At 36.2% G+C, this 19,505-nt stretch overlaps 1 protein-coding gene across 1 annotated transcript in view; it reads right to left on the bottom strand.

Moving 5' to 3' along the window:
- The window catches only part of Lmbrd1 (LMBR1 domain containing 1), a 105,622-nt gene that overhangs the window by 32,279 nt on the left and 53,838 nt on the right, over positions 1–19,505 (bottom strand). The window contains exons 8-9 of the mRNA XM_087205148.1: positions 16,773–16,898; positions 14,259–14,411 (exon numbers count right to left, since the gene is read on the bottom strand). Of these exons, the coding sequence (XP_087061274.1) occupies positions 14,259–14,411; positions 16,773–16,898 (279 nt within the window). The remainder of the gene's footprint in view (positions 1–14,258; positions 14,412–16,772; positions 16,899–19,505) is intronic.

Raw genomic sequence — 19,505 nt, 5'->3', positions numbered from 1 at the left:
TAAATCTTTGTTCGGTGAATTTCTCATTTTGGACAGAGTGACTTTCCCTTGTTGGGAAGGACACAGTTGGCAAGAAGGAGCCTACAGCCATCTCTTGAACTAGCATTTACAGTGATAGCATAGTAATTCTGCCTTTATTTATCTTATATACTGAGATTCTACATGAGAATTCATCATTTATAAAGTGTTTCATTGATAAATAAATTGGAAATGATTTCTTTATAGTAATAAATGTTGATTAGTAGAGGGCATATAGGAGTTACGCATTCTTTGGGCACTTACATTTGACACTTAGGTAAGATAGAGGGCAATAGCCTCATACTGAGGATCAACAAGTGAAACATAGTACTTCCTAATTGTTTTTTAATACAAAATAGCTTGTATCATGAGGCAGTATAATTGCCAAACTCCAATTAATAGTTGAGAAACATGACACAGAAACAGCACTTGAAGTTAAGATTCTCTTTCCTTGATTGTGCATTTTGTCAAAAAATTAAAATTACAAAAGATCCTCAGCTCTATTTCCAATTGTTGGGATGAATGACCCAGAGTAAGACTGCTTGCTTAGCTGCTTAACAGGATACAGAATAAATGTAAATAATATATATACTTTATAAAGACCAAGAAAACTGCATATATTTAAATACAAGAACTGAAATTAGCACTTCAAGCATTGTACCAATGATGATACTAAATCTAGTTACTACATCAGTTTTGCAGATAACTGTCTTTTCCCCTTCCCTTCCCTTCCCTTTTTTTATTTTTTCTTTTCTTTTGCTGGGAAATGAACCCAGGGCCTTATGCATGCTAGGTAAGCACTCTGCCACTGAGCAATACCCCCAGCTATGATGTCAACTTTGAAATAAAAATGAAGCTATAAAGGTGACACCAGTAAAAATAGTGAAATAAGAACCTCTGAAAAAAACTTCTCCTTCAAAAAACAGTAAGAAAAAGATCAGAATCAAATTTCAACACTCTGAAAATTAACCAAAGTCACACAACAATCCAGGAGCATTTGTTCAAGAAAACTAAACGAGGTTATGAACACAGAGCACTGTAGCATTTTAACTTGCTCTGGTCTAAATTCTGCCTCTCTAAACCCATGGTAGCCTTGAAAAACTAGTCAGAAAAGCCACCAGCCTAGGAGCCACATAAGGAAGCAAAAGGGGGTCAAAGTTCCTCTAAAAGCTCATGCCCAGAGAACTGTCATTGCCTGACTGCCTGCTGGTTCTCGGAAGGTCCCCTTGCAAGACTGTCTGCATTTGACCTGAACTGGCACTCGTATCGCGCTAAAAGCCTTTTCCCAGGAGTGTTGTCAGAAAAAAATAAAAGCAATATGAACTTCTTGTCCTCAAGGCCCAGTGGACAACAGACAAAATTAAATTAAGCAAAAGCTTATAACAAAAGCCTAAGAAATGAGCTATCCATAGAGGTTGTGAAAAGGTCTGACTAATTCTGGAAACAGGGAAAATGTTGTGTACGCTCAGGGATGTGTGCAGGATCCACAAAGGCAGTTCTGCTGAAGCAGTGATGGACACACACAGAACCCTAGGAAAAGACCGGGAGACTAAGAGTTCCAGGTGTTATGCAGACCTCTGTCCAATCTTTAGGAACCAACTGAGCAGGGACTAGAGTGACCCCACACAACACAGAGCACAGACTTTACCAAATCAGTGCACAAAGCCACTGACAAATAAGTAATGATGACCAAAATAGTAACAGGAAATCCTGGGGGAAGGGGAAAAATTGAGTTTCAGAATTACCATGTGATTTAAAAACCTTCAGATTTTAACAACAACAACAAAAATAATTAAGAAACAGACCAAAGAAAAATGAAACAACAGAAGAAACGACCAACTAAAAGAGTATGACTAACACAGCTAATAGAGCATGGAAAATCTTCAATATGCATTTTTTAGGAAACCCAGGCATTGAACTTACTAGACAAACACTTTAAATCTGCTATTTTAAATGTGTTCCAAGAACTTTAAAAAATGTATCAGCAAATAACAAATACCAATAATGAGATAAAAACTTCCTTAAAAGTGAATTGAAATCCTGTGAAATAAAAAATAACTGCAATTAAAAGTTCATTAGAAAGATCGAGCAACTGGGCCAGGGATGTAGCTCAGTGGCACAGTGCCTGCCTGGCAAGCGTGAGGTCCTGAGTTTGATCCCTGGTACAAAAAAAAAAAAAGAAAGAAAGAAAGATCAAGCAACAGATCTGAACAAATAGAAGACTTAGCACTATCAAGATTAATCAATTGAGACGACGCAATCAAGTAACAGAAAGAAGAAACAGTAAAGAAAGAAGACTCTTAGGGACACGTGGGATACCATCAAGCAGACCAACATAAGTTGAATAGAATTTGAAGAAAGAGTAAGAAAACAAACAAAAAATGAAGAAAGGATGGTCAATGCCTTTCCAAACTTGATGAAAAACATTAATCTGCATACCCAAGAAGCTCAAACAACTCAAAGTAGACATCTACATCTATACACGTAGAAAACTGAAAAGGAAAAAAACCCAAACAAACCCAAAATCCCTATGTGGGAAGAGACTCATCATATAAAAATATCCTCATTCTGTCAGGAACCACTGAGATCTGAAGACAGTGGGGAAACAAATGGGGTAAATGGGATAAAATGAGGATTGGGATGTCAGCTCCATGGTAGAAGAGGAGCTTAGCATGCCAGCATCAAAAGAACAAAAAAGGACTAGGTAACATGGATCTATTCTTAGACACTACCAAAACTGACTCAAGAAGAAAATAAATCAACAGAGAGCTATAACAAGACCCTGTAGAGTGTGTGTAAATACAAAAAAAATCTGAATTTTACAGTATACTTGGATCAAGGATTTGTCTATGAATATTTATTATTATTATGGGATGAATGCATACGTCTCCAAATTCCTATGTCAAAACCCTAACTTCCAATGTAATGATTTTAGAAGGGTTTTTAGGAGGTAATCAGGTGAGAAGAGGAATCAATATCCTTATAAAAAGGACAGACAGAGACCAGAGCTTGCTCTCTTTCCACCATGCAAGGACACGGAAAGAAGGCAGCCATATGCAACACAGGGAAGGAACTCACTAGGAACTGCATCTATCAGCAACTTGATCTTGGACTTCCCAGCCTCCAGAATGGGAGAAATACATGTACGTTGTTTAAGACACCCAGTCTATCATAATTTAATAATCTGGGTTAGAAAGTACATTAAATATGTATAGTGGAATGAAGCTAACCTAGGTCAAATAAAAGGGAAACAAAGAAGACAGGAAACAGAAGTTGGGGTAAGGCCTCAATACAGAAAAAGGTCTACTATCAATGGGAGCAGAAAGATATTTAAAAAACAACTACCATTTAAAATTAAGAATACAGTTTAGCTAGCTAGGCAAAGTGGCACATGCCCACGAGGAAGCAGAACTAGGAAAACTGCAACAAGTTCAATGCCAGCCTGAACTACATAGCAAGACTGTCTCAGAAAACCAAACCAAAAAAAAGAATAAAGAATAAAGCTTGGCTAGAAAATTATAGGACTGAGAAGTCTCACTTCTACTCATTAATCTTCATTTTCACTTCTCACAGTAACTACCATTAACAGTTTCCTATGAATCCCTCCAGAAATGGTGTAAACTGGTGTGCGTGGGCAGGTATTCTGATGCACATAATAATAAACAAGAACACTGTTGCTACCACGGGCAGTATCTGCAACCTAGGCATTATTTTCCTTAAACACAACACATCCTGAACAACATTTTAAACCCTTTTTCAAGATATTATTTAAAAATATAAATACACATTGTTTCCATTCATTTTAATGGCTGTATAGTACAGTATTTTCTAGTGTGGAGGTCACAATTCATTCAGCCAGTCTCCTACTGACTGACAATGGTAATTTACACTATGTGGTTATTAGAAACAATGATGGAAAAAAAAGTGATTTCTAAAAATGTAATAGATTTATTTTTAACACATATTTAGATTTACAGAAAAATTGAGGTGCCTACAGAAGCTTTTATATAACCTTTCGCCACGTAATTCCTTGTACTCTTAACATCTTACATTAGGCTGGTACCTTGTTACAACTGATGAAACAGCACTGATGCATTATTAACTAAAGTCCTTAATTGACATCAAGGTTTAGTCTTTGTATTGCATAGTTTTATGGGCTTTGATAAATGGATAATGTCATGAACCAACCCTTAGGGTATCATACATAATACCCAGATTCACTGGCCTAACGTCCCCTGGGCTTCCCCTATTTATCCTATACCACCTCACCCTAAACTCCTGAAAGCCACTGAGCATTATATTGTCTCCACAGTTTTTCCGCTTTCAAATAGTATATAGTTGGAATCACACAGTATGCAATCTTTTCAGGCTGGCTTCATTTGCAGTATGTGTGTGAAATTCCTCAGTTTCTGTGAATTGAGGCTTATTTCTTTTTATCACTACATAATACTCCGTTACATGCCTACAGCACAGTTTATCCACTCACCTCCTGAAGGACATTTTGATTGCTTCTAAAGTTTGGCAGTTACACATAAACATCTGAGTACAATTTTTTGTAGGGCCATAGTTTTCAACCCAATTAGGTAAACAGGCAGGACGATGATTGCTGAATCCTACAGAAGTATGTTTAGCTTTGTGAAAAAACTGCCAAATTGTCTTCCACAATGACAGGACCCGTTTGCATTCCCATCAGCAATAAACGAGTTCCTGTGCTCTACATCCTTGCTAGTATTTGGTTGTGTCAGATTTTCTTTTCATACTTTAGCCATGCTAACAATAGGTGTGAAATGGTGTGTCATTGGTATTTTCATCTGTAACTCCCTAATGGCACATGATGCAGAGTACCTTTTTATACTCTTATTTAATTATCAGTACATCTTTCATTGTATCTCTATTCAAAATGTGCCTATTTTTTAACTGGGCTGTACTATGGCTTGTATCTAGATGTTCCCCAAGTCTCACAGTCAGAGGTGGGGTTTTTCAGAGGTGGCTGAATCTAGGGTGTGTGATGCTAGGTTTAAGGGTGCCCCACTCTGGGTGTGGTAGCACTAATCAATAGGCTTACAGCCTGGATAGAATATAAAGGGACAGAAAGAAGCTGCTGCTGCCGTTGCTTGCTGCTTGCTGCTTGCTGCCTTCTGCCTGCTGTGCTTTGCCATAGACTGTTTTTCCTCTTTGATGCCCCTCTGCCATGTCACCCTGCCTTGGAGCCAGCTGACTATGAAACCTCTACAAACTGTGAGCAGAAATAAATCTTTAACTTTGGATATTGGGCATTTTCTCTTGGCAACAAGAGAAGTAACTAAGACAAATTACTGAGGTTTATTTTGTCTCATGTTTCAGAGGTTTCAGTCCATGTCACTTGGCTCTGTGGTGAGGCAGAATCATTATGGTGAGGAGCAGAAGGTGAGCAGATCTGTATTTCATGGTGACCAGGAAGCAGAGAGAGAGAGACATCATTGTAACAAAACAAACTTTTGACCATTTTCTCAACTTGACTGTGCTTAAGATGCTTATTAACCCAAATGAATGTCTACTAGAATTCAAGCTGTGTGATAAAGTCAAACTAAAATTCAAAGCAATATGAAAATCTCGGGTGTTTCTTTTTTACAACACAACTCTACAGGTTTCATGAGCAAAGTGCCTATGTCCATAAAACAATATTTTTATATCCAGAAATGCAATAAAAATAGAAAATAAAGTTACCACACCTAGAGACCCAAACCAAAGTTACAAATGCAAAATAAAAGGTGATTATTGCTATACTTTATTACTAATACTGCCTTACATAAAATACCCATATTGCTTTCCCTTTTTGCCAAGGGCAATGGCTGATTTTAAATATGTTTTTTTCTTTCTCTCTCTCTCTTTTTCCACCTTAAGAAATGTGCTTTTTATGTAGATTGAAGGATCTGGGGAAGGGGAGCCTCATTCTAGTCTTATTAATCCTTAATAATGAGGACAGGAAACAGAAGTCAGTTATCTCTTTAGAACCATTCAGAATCTCGTCATTTGAGGCTGCACATGGCCTAGGAGCAAGAGTCATGTGGAATCCTACAATAAACACAGGATCTTGGGACCCACCTCAGGCTGACTGATCAGAGTCATTCTAAGGAGATTTCCAGGCAATTTTATGCATATTAAAGTTTGAGAAACATTGCCTTAGGAAAGTCATCCAGAATATTAGATGATTACAATAAAAAGATGCCAAGTTGATCCATGTTAAGAGTTTTAAAAGACAATTATATTTTAACCCACACCAAACATCTCTTCTAAGGCCATCTGACTTTCCATGTTCAGTTGTATACTGTGAATGGCCTGGGTCCCAGTCCTCCGATTTAAATTAAGTAGTAAACTGATTAGTTTTCAAAGATTTCCTCATTGGTGAAAGGGTAACCCATATGGTTTTCATAAGCAAATCTTGATAGGACATTATAACAAGAATTGTAATTATGTAAACAGAGTTAACAGAGGAGGGGTAGGGTTTCTTTACATATTACAAGTGCCCTGGTTCATAATTTTTTTAAAATGTTAGATCAAAAATATTCAGCTATTGTTACAAAACCTTATTTTGCAAGTTACAAAGATTCTCATGGTGATTTGTCAATGTAGCTCCACTTATCTTTTTATCACAGTTATAATTTTCCCCACTATTGATTAGAACCAACTTACTTGGTCTAATATCAAGTTAACGAAAGGTCTTGTAAAACCTGACACTGAAGAAACGCTAAGGACAGGGCCAAGATTTTGTCAGGGGTAGGGAGATGTACTCAAAGTTAAGACCTTAAAACTTTTTCATTTCAGATGTAAGAAAAGATAGTACAATGAACTGCATTATACACTTAACCCAGATTCGCCAAATGGTAACATTTTATCTTGCTTTTATTATTTTTCCCTATATATACAACTGAACTCCTTAGGCTGTAGATAAAGCAATTCAGTACCTATGTCTTAAAATCAAAGACACTTTTCACATGATCAGTTTAATTACCAAAACCAGGAAATTAATAGTGATGCAACACTCTTATCTAATAGTGAAAATATCCTAAGTCAATTGTTCCATTAATATATTTTACAGTGAGAAATTTTTTCCTGGTTCAAAATGCAATTCAGACCACATACCTTTATCTATTTTGTAGAACTTACTGGTATTTTAAGACCTAATTACTATAATGATCAACTCTTGTGTTCTATGTGTACTTGGAGGAAAGGTGTATTTTCCTATTACCCAGACATAAAGTCGTAAGATATAGATTGTGGATTATATTTGGGTTTTCTATATTCTTATTCTTTGTCCACATGAAGTGTCTTACCCTGGACATGGTACATTCAGTCTATTATTATTGTCTCAGCCTGTGTTTCCTTGGATCTCTCATGGTTTTTGCTTCATAAAAGACGAGTGCTGTATTATTTGGTATTCATAACAGATATTACTATTACATCTTCATTATAAACTGTGACTTTCCATATTAAAAAAAGCATTAGTTTTCTACTGTTTCCATGAGACTACTGCAACCCTATTGGCCTGAGACAACACCCACCTACTATACCTCCCAGTTTCTGAGGTTCGGATAATTGGGAACAGTGTGGCTCAGTTGCTTAAGCTCTCACAATGCCACAAAAACAAGATGGTGACAGGACAGTGTTCCCTTCTGGCAGCTCTGGGGAAGGAACAGACTACGGATAGAGTTCAGTTCCATGAGGCTGTAGGGTTGAAGTTTTCATTTCTTTGCAGGCTGTCACCTGGGAGGCTCACTCCATTCCTGAGACTACATGTCATACTGTCTTCTCCACCTTCAAACCAGCAACAGCAAGGACTGTCAATATTTGTTATGAAGTCTTTTTTGTCTTTTTGAACCATATAAAACCAACTGTCCTGCATGTAAGACAGACAAAGATAGTCATAGGCTGTGGAGGCCGGCTGTGAGTGCCATACTGCTCAAAGAGCTCCTACACATGTAGATGGAACCCCTAACAAAGCACATGCTAGTCTGGGGGATCCAGAGCTGTGCCGGGCCAGTCATTCTTACATCCGGATCTCTGTCTGAACAACTTTCCATTGCGCTCTTACTCTAATCAAGAAAGTTATTTTTAAGGGTCCAGGTTATTAGACTGGGCCCATCTGGACAACCCTGGATAATCTGCACTTCTTTCTCACAGAGTGCCAACACTGCAATTAAACCTGAATACTGAGGTTTTAGTTCAGAAAAACAACTCATATATTTACTCCTTTCATCTGAAAAACAAAATAACACACATGTGATAGGATCGCCACTACTGGATTAGGGCATCACTGGGAGATGTGGGAGGCATTCTTCTACCACAAAGCTCATCCTTTTTTGTTGCATTTCATGTTTTCTGGTTTGAATTCTACTCTGTCAAACATCAAGATCACTATCTCCTTTCTTATTGTTTCTACTTGCCTAGTACCTCTTTGAGTACTTCTTTCAGTTTTTCAGAATCACAGTTTTAGGTGTCTTTTATACAACATATACAGTTGGATCTTGTTTGTGGAGAAAATTTAAACATTTTTAACGTGGCTTGGTCCATTTATGTTTATTTATTCTTAACAATGTCTTCTTGATAAATAATTATATATAACATTTCCTGTGTTCTTTGTATTATGTACCTAGAATAGGTAAACCCTAAAGGACAGAAAGTACAAGAGAGGTCACCAGGGAATACAATTATTTAATGGATAAATTGTGACTGTTTGGGATGACATAAAAGATTGGGAAACAAATAGTAATCATGGTTGTACAACATTGTTAATATATTGTCATAAAATATATATCAGAAGATATATGGCAAATTTTATGGTATTTGTTTTACTACAATAAAAAAATCTAAAAAATATATAAACATTAATTGATAACTACCCCACAGAAACATAAGACGTATACATGGTAAAATCTCAAGTTATATTTAAAAATAAATGGATCTATAGGCTACCCAGGCCAAACTGTTTTTATAAGTGCTAAGTATGCCATCTGTCAGGGAAGAGTTTATTCAACTATCAAGTGAATATTGGACTGTATGCCTAGTAATGTGTTTTGGTATTACATATAAATGCTATTTTAAGGCACTATTAACTTGTTTTAATGAGATATTTACTTTTGTAATTGTCTTCAATATGAAACTAATTTCCCTTTAGTTTCATAATAGTATTTAAAAGTTGAAAAGTTCTATATATAGAACTAAAATAGGAGCTGTAATTTTCTGAGATGTTTATCTCAAAAGGCACTGAACTGCATGTATTATTTAATGCTCAGAAAAATAAGACAAAAATATAACACTTTAATTGGTTATGCATCTAGTGAGGAACAGCAAGGACTCAAACCTGGTGGTAAGTGACTGCAAAGCCCATGCCCAAAAGCCACGTGAAATAAGGTTCCATAGTGTAGGTCTATTGGTCAGCTTTTCCACTTCTGTTACAAAACACTCAACACCTACAACTTAAAGGACCAGGGGTTTAATGTGCTCATGGTTTCAGAGGTTTCAGTCCATGGTCAGCTGGCGCTAAGGCAGAAACATCATAGAGGAAGGCCCTGGGGTACAAGCTCCTTACTTCATGGCAGCTAGGAAGCAGACCACACAAGACAGCCAGCAAGAGATATACCTTCCAGTGATCTACCTCCAAAGGTGCCCCACCTCCCAGCGGCACACACAGTTATGAACACCAGTGGATGAATCCACCGATGAGTACACCTCTCCAGGAATCTCCTACTCTCATCATGTTAAGAGTTAAGTTTAACATTCTCACTACAGTATGGATGAAAATGTGAAATCACATGATTCACAGGCATTTTCATAGGGGAAAATATCTGCTCTACTCTTATGAAATAAAACTATATTTTTTATATTTGCAAAAATTTACCTGTAACATATATTTTATAATACAACAACCATAGCAAAGGATATAGTAAAGACAAGGAACTAGCCCATTTTGAGATAGAATATAGCATATAAAAAATTTTTAATCACAAACTTCCTAAAGGTTTTAAATCAACTTCATATACTGCACAGTGCAAAGCAGTAGTGGTCTTATCTCTACCTTCTTTAAGTTGACTGACTTGGATGCTAATGTTTAAGTGGAACTAACAACTTACAGCATTTTATTTGTGAATTACATCAACTGTACACAAACACAATGAAAAATGAGGTTCACGTCTCAGTTAAGAAAAAAAGCAGTGTTTATCTCTTCCACATACATGTGAAACATTCATTTAATAGTTTGTATTATCAGAGATTTCTTTCTATCCTATTTCTAGGTTAGCATCAGAAAATGAAAAAAACAGGTAAAAATTTAGAACAATATTTAAGAATGACACGTTTATAGAACCAGAGGAATTTACAGTAAAGAGATTATACTGGAGTTTCCAGGCAATAAAATATGAAAAGGAAAAAAAATAAAAACAACTGGAAATCTCATTGGTTTAGTCTACTTCCTATCACTATGACAAAATACTTAAGATAATCCACTTTTAAGGAAGAAAGGAATGTTTTGGCTTGCAGTCTCAGAGGGCTCAGTCTAGGACTGCCTGGTCCGTTGCTTTGGGGCCTATGGCACGGCACTAGATCATGGCACAAGTGCATGGCAGAGGAAGCTACTCACTTCATGGTGGCTAGGAAGCAAAGAGAAAGGTGGCCTGGGGTCGTAACATTCCCCTCAAGGGCATGCCCCATGTCCAGACTTTCCTCCACGAGGCCTCAGCCCTGAATGCTCTCCCACTTCCCAACAGTGCCCAACAGTGGGAGTGGCTCCAGTCCCTAACACAAGGGCTATCAGGACACTATGCAAAACATAGCACTCAGAAAGGAAGGAGAAAAACTGTCTCCTTCACAGCTGACAGGATCATGTACATCAAAATTTCTAAGAAATCTACAATAAAGTTACTAGCACTAATAATTCAGCCAGGTTACAGAATATATGGTTAATATATAAATTCCTACATATTAGCAATAAATACTGGAAACTGAAATGAAACAATATAATTTAGAAGACTGTAAAAAAGAAACACTTAGAATACCATAACACACTGCTGAGAGAAATTTAAGATGTAAATAAACAGGTAGATATGTTCCTGGACTGCAAATTCAATATTATCAGGATATCTGTGTTAGATTTTCATTACTGTAATCAAAGACCTGAGAAAAACAGCTCAGAGGAGGAAAGATTTACTGTGGCTCACAGTGTCAGAGGTTTCAGCCCATGCTCACCTGGTTCTGCTCATTCTGGGCCCAGGACAAGGCGTAAACATCATGGCGGAAGGTGTGGCAGAGGAAACTGCTCACCTCAGGGTGGCCAGAAAGCCGGGGAGGGGAGTAGAGAAGAAGGGAGCAGGGGCCTGACACAGCCTCCAGGGTCACCCCCAATACCCACACCTTCAGCCAGGCCCCCTCTGTCTCCATCCCCTCCCAGTGGTGCATCACATCATGGTCTCATCCCTGGATTCATCCCTTGGGGAAATTAGACCAATCACTCCCCCAAAGCCCCACATTCCAATACTTGAGAATTCCGGGCATTTTAGATCTAAACCATAACAATAATCAATTCTCCCCAAATTTACCTATAGAATCAAAGTAATCACAGTAGATATTTCATAGATTAGGAACTGATTCCAACTTGTAGACACAAATGTAAAGGATCTAGCAACTTCAGGATGCTTTTCACAAAGGAAGATAAAACTGAAGAGCTTAAACTGCCTAATTTCACGACTGACTGTAAGGCTCTAGTAATGAAGTATTGGCATAAAGACAGATCAATGGGGAAGGAAGAGTTCAGAAACAGACTCTGACATACATAATGAATTGATGTGACAAAGCATCTAAGAAAATAGCAAAGGATAGACTTGACAAGAAATGGTGCTAGAACAACAACATATCACTAAAAAATAAATAAACCTTAATCCTTTAGTCATAAAATTAACACAAAGCGATCACCAACCTAATCACAAGAATTAATATTCTAGAAGAAAACAGGAGAACATGTGCGTTACCTCAGGACAGACAAAAATCTGGGCCAAAAATAAACTGAGTTTTATCAAAAGTTAACAACTATTCACTTAAACAGTAGAGTTAAGGAAATAAACCACAAGCTAGAAAATGATATTAATAATACATATATTTGCAAAGTGTATACAGTATAAAGAATTCTTGAAATCCACTCAGAATAGAAAAATCCAATCTGATCAATACACATTCATTACATATATGTACTGATATGTCACACACCACATAAATATGCCCTGTGTGTCAATTCAAAATGGGTATTCAAAAAAGAAAAACATAACTTATTAAACAGAAGATTTAAACATATATTTTACAGAAGATATCCAAACAGCCAATAAACATATGACAGATGCTCGATATCATTAGTAACCAGAAAAATAGAAAGCAAAACCATGAGATATTATTGCACATCATCAGAATAATTCCTACAAACACTACATAAGAATGGACAAGGATATGAAGCAATGAGAAAATCTTATATTGCTAAGGGACTGTAAAATATTAGAATCAGTTTGAAAAAATACTTTGACAGTCTTTTATAATATTAAACAAACATTAAACATTATAGCCAAAAATTCTACTCCTAGGTATTTATTCAAGAGAGATAAATGAAATCATATACTTATACAAAAATTTGTGCAAAAACATTACTATCAACAATATTCATTATAGTCTCAAACTGGAAACAACCCAAATGTCCACACACCGGAGAGTGAATAAACAAAATGTGATATAGATGCACATTGGAATACTGCTCAGCAATAAAATGAAACGAACCACTAAAAAATGGAGCAACATGAGTGACTCTCAAAAACTTTGTGCCGTGCCAAAGAAGCCAGACAAAAAATTTTATATGCCCTGATTCCATTTATGTGAAATTCTAAAATGCTTAAAACTAAACCTTAATGACTGAAAGGGTGTCAGTAATGACCTAGCATCTGAAACCAAGAAATAGGGCAAGGCACAACATAGATTTTGGGGTTGTGGATCTTCTACATATGTAAAAAACTTTATAAATGTAAATAAATGTCAATCTACATATTTAATAAGATTCACTTAAAAATCTTTCTAAGCATATTCATTGAAATGAGACATACATGATTAAAAGAAGAGAGCTGATGACAGAGATTTAACTATAAATATTAATTATAAAGAACTTACATTAAAATAAGGATGGAGTTCATCAAACCTTCGGTGCTATGAAGACAAACCACTTTGGGAAAAAGGACTGGAGCAAGTCCTTAAAAAATTTATTCTTGGCTGGAGGCATAATTCAGTGGCAAGACACTTGCCTAGCATGCACGAGGCCCCAGGTTTGATTCTCAGCATCACATAAAATAAACAATTCTCACAGAAGGTTCAAAGAGTGAACACATAAAAATTAAATGATTTAACTGATTGTGATATATTTTGGAAAAACTCTTCCAAAAGAACTTTTTAGGATGAGCACTTAATGTATTTCTTTCCTAATTATAAAGGTAGAAAAAGCAGCACCAGAATTCTACCTGACTCATCTTTGACAGAGTTCTCTGAATTATTTGTTTTGCAATTTGGTTAAAATATACTTTCAAGTTTCATTGTGCCTAACTTCATTTTAAATCAATGCACTCACTGTACTGTCTGAAATATAATTGCGTACTGCTGTGTATAAATGTGTTTAGAATCCTCCCACATATGAAATAGACAGTCTGTGGCCAGAAGGCTGACTGACTTTTTAGTCTGAGTCATACTACACAGCCTGAATTCAATATTAATTCAGGTATGACAGTCCCAGGAGTTGGAAGCTGGTAAATATTGGTTTCCCAAAATGAGAAAATAATGTTTTTCGATCTCAATTATACTTTCACACATATTTTCGAAAGCATCCTCTAACAATGAAGCAGATGCCTTATTCTCAGTATTCTGGAGTTCTACTATGGGTCCCAGATTTCCTACTTACAGAAGAGTAAAACTTGGAAAATATGCTAGTAGCATTTTGCATTATTTTTCTTTAAATGTCTTAATAACTCAGTTATAAATCTATATTACATGAGCAAATGAAGCTCTGAAGAGTTATATACCTTGCCTGAACTACCAGGGAGCTGAGATTCAAAGCCAGATCATTCAAACCCTAAATGTACACACTTAAGCATCACGCAAGAGCCTCCAAAGGAGGACTCATCTCTCCAAAAGCCTCTGCATCAACTCAAGAGAAGAGTGACAGTGTAATTTTTCAGACCTCTACTTACCTTCAGGGGACGCAGAGCGCGGCAACATTTTGTCCACCAGCTGTTTTCAATGAATTCTAAGTGCCTCTCTCTTTTCTTAAGTGTTCGTAACCTTTCTTCAAATTGCTTTAAGGAGCGTTTATCCCTTGCAGGCAAAGGTCGACCATCTTTGCTCTGAAAATAACAGAAAAAATTAAAGGATTTTCTGTTCTGTTTTGTGTTTCACCATTAAAGTCTGAATAAAGTACCCATCAGAGTTAGCAGCTCAAACAACAAAGTTTTTTGTTGCTTTTTTTTAAGCTTAGGCACTCTTTCAGTAAATTTAAAAACTGAAAAACGATGGCAACTGCAATGTGACAATAAATGTAGCTAAACCAATGTCAGTATCAAAATACAGGCGTGTAAATTTAATAATGACCTTCCTCTTCTTCCCTCTTTTCAAAAAATGTGCTTAAAATTATGTGGAGATAATTACTTGTCAAAAACAGCCACGAAAGGTGTTTGTTTCTAAGAAGTGTTGGCTGTTAGGCACTTTAAAACTCCCCCCCCCCCACCTGCAAGCTCCTCTCTACCCTCGTTCCTGTGGCCCTGCCTCCGCCCACCCTTGAGTTGTGGCTGTGTCCCCTGGGCTCAAGTCTCTCAGCCCACTTCAAACACCACGAGAGGCATAAGGAGATAACTTCTAAATACACAAGAGAAGAAATGTACATTTGTTTGCGTTCATTGGAAAGATCAAGAAAAATACTTACATGTGACATTTAAACATGTAAAGACATTAGAATAGAGAATGTCTGTAAAATCCCTATTAAGGCTTAAATGGGTTCTTAGCAGATGCACAAAGTACTGCTCCCTAGCATACTGACTGCAGTCTCAATTTAAAATCTACAATGAAGATTTTACCCAAAAACCCTTTAAAAAGGAGATGCTCAAAATTATAAAAATCTCTTTACATATGTGTATTACCAGGCTCTTCTAAAGCCAACTATCCTTCTCTATGTTTTATTTTAAAGCTTCTCAGACTTATCATTCATTAAAATCACCTGAAAATCTTGTTAAACAGATTCCTAGGCTCTACTTCCAGAGAAGACAATTTAAGTCTTGCATGGGCCTAGGATTTGCATTTCTACCGAATTCCCAGAAGAGGCCGATGCCTCTGGTCCAGAGACTACACTCTGGCTTGAATTCAGAACCCAGTTTTATAAATAGGAGATTTCACGTGAATTCCATTTTTGGTATTTTATTGATTGTATTGAATTAACACCTAAACTTGTGAACACTGTCATCTGTGGAATACTGAGTCTTCTCAATTAGGAACTGATGAATTTCATTTGAGTCTTCTGTATGTACTTCTGTAAATTTTATCACTTCCATCTTGATAGTCTTTATTATTTTTATAACCAGGGCTACTGTGAATGGAGTAATTCTCTAGGTATCCTCTAAATGGTTAATATTTTTATATATTTGTATCTAGGTACCTTATTTCTAGCTTGTCAATTAATTCTCTTGGTAGATATTTGTAAACAACAAAGATAGCTCTCTTCTTTGCTCCCCTCCTCCCAGTGTTTTTATTTAATTCCTTCTCATTTGACCTAGATCTCCAGAATATGCTGAAAAGCTGCAAGAATACTGACATTATTATCCTGTCTGACTTTAATGGGAATATTTCTTTCCCTGTTAAAATATGATGCTCCCCCCCCCCGACAAAAAAGAAATGATGTTCATTAGAGGCTCCTCTGGTTCAGTATTTTCTTCTCTCTAATTTGGCAATATTTCGTTTTCTTTTTAATCATAACTACACATTGACTTTTACCAAATTCTCTTGGGCATCTATTAGGATGTCTGTATTTCTCATTTAATTTTAATATGTTAAACTACTTTAATGTATTTGCTAATGTATCACCTTTGGATCTCTGAGGTAAACCTAGACTATTATAAAATATTCTTTTATTATAGTATAAGTTTTAAATTGCTAATATTTTTGTTTCAATTAAAATATTTGCCTCTATTTCCATATCAGAGACAGTATGTGCTTTTCCTTTTTATGTGCTATTACTGATTTCTTCAGCAGGTCCATGCACAGTAAAATAATGTATGTTTGGGTTTTTTTCCTATGTTCTTTAAATAACATTTGTATGTTATTTGAAGGTCATAAAGGAAAAAAAACCTTTGTTTTTAGAACTATAAATGGCAAGTGATTGCATGTAATCTGTAATTTGCTAAAAACAAAACGTGAAACATAAGTCATGCAGTAAAATACAGTGTTACATATGGAATAATCAGAATAACTGTGGACTAGTAAGGTCCTCTCATAAACAGGCAGAAGTTTCATTTTTTAGTTGTTAGAACATTGACAGAAATCCTCAAACTGCCAATGTCCTACACTACACAGAAGATAATTTTTAAAAATAGGAACATGATTCTTGAAAGATATATTATAGACATTAAAACCATGTAAAAATTACGGGTTTGCCACTGTTGAAGTCACAGCTGGAAAATAATTTTATGCTTCCCAATTACAATAAAACACCAACTCACTTTGGATTTGATCGCTTGAATGTGTTGCTCCACTTCTTCAATGTCTTCAGTGTTTTCTAACCGTTCATATGCAGCACTTCTAGTGCCTTTTATCAGATTTAAAGGTAATGCAGACATACCATAGGCCTAAAAAAATGAAATGCTTCAATGAAGCTATTTTAAACATACACAATTTTCAGGTTAAAAATGTTCTTAGTCATAACTTGAAAGTGAGTAGTTGTAAAAGAGCAGAGTCACTGAAGAACAAAGTATGTGGGAGTGAATCAATTGTACTGCTTCATAATTCTCTTGTTGATCTCCACTTACTTGTATGCAGTTATGTTTATAATACTATTCCTGAACGGACAAGCTGCAAATTTAATGTAAACATAATACTGTATCAAAGTAATGAGTTACAACTTCAGGCTAATTAAGTTAGGGTAGTGTGAAAAAGTACAAGCAAGTTACAAAATGATTTTCTATTAAAAGAAATATAGCCTGGGATGTAGCTCAGTGGCATCGTGCCTGCCTGGCAAGCGCAAGGTCCTGACTCCGATCCCTGATACTAAAAAACAGTAACAACAAAAAGAAATATAATTTTCTCCAAGTATATATAGTAAGCCTTAAGAAAACACAAGTGTTTCAATACATACCTGGTATTTGATGAGTGTACTGATTATCTATATGTGCGATTTATTTAAAAATTCTTCATATTCATAACCAATCTTTTTGCTAAGTATTTTAAACATTTTCCAACAAGTAATTTTAACTATTAGAATATTAAGAATAATTTATTATATGTACTACCGAACCTCATATTCCAGTTTCAAATAACTTTTCATTGTAACCATTGATAGAACATTCAATGGCAATTGCCATGTGGCCAGTATTTGGAGTTTGACTGCTTCTGGTTTGGGTTTTGTTTTTTTGAGACAGGGTCTCAGTATGCAGTTCAAGCTGGCCTTGAACTCACTATGTATCCCAGACTGGGCTTGAACTTGCAGCTTGAACTCTTGCTTCAGCTTCCCAAGTGTTGGGATTACAGGTGTGCACCACCACACCAGGCCATTACTGACTTGTAACTCTTAGAAAAAACATTGACAACCATTATCTCTTGGTCACTACATCACACGGTGAAGCAATATAAAATTATAATTTTCAATCTTGGTCATTTTCTTCTGCGCATACAACCAAATTGCTTTGCCCAGTCTCTCCGTGGATGGATAGGGCCCCGAGACTGAGTTCTGGACAAGGAATATTTGCTTTTTTTTGGTACCAGAGATTGAACTTGGGACCTTGCGCTTGCGAGGCAGGCGGCGAAACCACTGAGTGGACAAGGAATATGGTCAGCAGCAATGACAACGCTGAAGCTTAGGCTTAATCTCATTCTGTACTGGACGGACTTTAATACTTCAGTACTCAACACTGCTTCCTAAGGAACCTTCTGGCCTGGTCAATATTAACAGCACAGTGCTTACTCAGGTCATCTAATTCCTCCTAACTAGTCTGCTAGTCTCATTTTTACAAGTCCGTCTTCTACACCAGTGAAAGTGAACCTTTTAGAGCCTTGCACAATACGCTGCAGGACGTGTGCCATGGGTTAAGTACCACTGCTCTATACTGCTTCCAATGCGATCTCACTCTAAGGTGAGATGATGTCAATCCCTAATTAATATCCTTTAAAATGCTCCTGGACTAAGAAAGATATCCATCGAAGTGTACTCACAGGAGTTCAATGTTTCTGGGGAGGTGACTCTGAGGCCTTTACAAAAGGCAGCTAGCCATTCAATGCCCTGCCGCTATTTTAACCGGAGCAATTCTATCCATTCATACCGATACCTCATCTCTATATATTTCTGATATGTGTGTATATATAAGAATGCATATATATAAATATATATGAATTTCATGATGGTTTAAAGAAGTTGTTCCACTATTTTTTCAATGAGAGGTAGAATTACTAGTCCCATGAAGAGACACAAATTACTATAATCTTGTGTACTCACCTACTTATAACCTTACTTATCTCATACTTATCTCTTACCTATCTCACAACTACTCATACTTCTTAAAAAAATCCAGTTTTGCACAACTCCAGCCTCTGTCCAGTACCACACTTTAATACCTTAAGTGTTCTTGTCTAGAACACCTACTTTCTTATCCTACTTCATTAGCAAATTTCAGTGCCACTCGATCTCAGCTTAATTAGACCACATCTGAAAAGCTTTCCCTCATTTGTAAATGTGCCTTGCTTAAGGTACCTAACAATGTGTATTTAACATTATTGGTCTGCACACTTGTTTTATTACTCAATCTGCCAAACTTGGCTATGCAGATTTCTCAGCCAGGCTAAGCATAGCAGGAGACTACTGAGGATGCTAGGACTAACTGTCTTTCCTCCTGCCTTTATTCCATGAACAAATGTTGACTAAAATAATTTTCCTGAGATGACAATATTTGGCCAAAAATCTTTTAAGAAGAGAGAGCTCTTAATTCACATGAAGTTATCACCTTATTTTAAATTGGTATGATTTACTAGAAGAGCTGAATCAAATTCCTAAATAGCTAAAGGATTTTAGAAAATAAAAGTACATAATATGAGACCAGAATACAACATTTTTTTTTTCTAAATTTTTAAATGTCTCTGAAGAGAGCAAATAGAAAAAAGTAACTACTCTTTGGTTACCAAGCTTTTAGTTTGTTTTTTAGATTGCATGTTTAAGTTTCAAGGATTATCAGAAAATTTAACTATAA

This window comes from Heterocephalus glaber, unplaced genomic scaffold, assembly GCF_053883595.1.
Source record: "Heterocephalus glaber isolate CG9 unplaced genomic scaffold, H.glaber_assembly_v1.0 deba00000594, whole genome shotgun sequence".
In the NCBI taxonomy this organism is placed as follows: Eukaryota; Metazoa; Chordata; class Mammalia; order Rodentia; family Bathyergidae; genus Heterocephalus; species Heterocephalus glaber.
The sequence above is the reverse complement of the archived record's forward strand: the minus strand, read 5'-3'. Positions and strand labels throughout refer to the sequence as shown.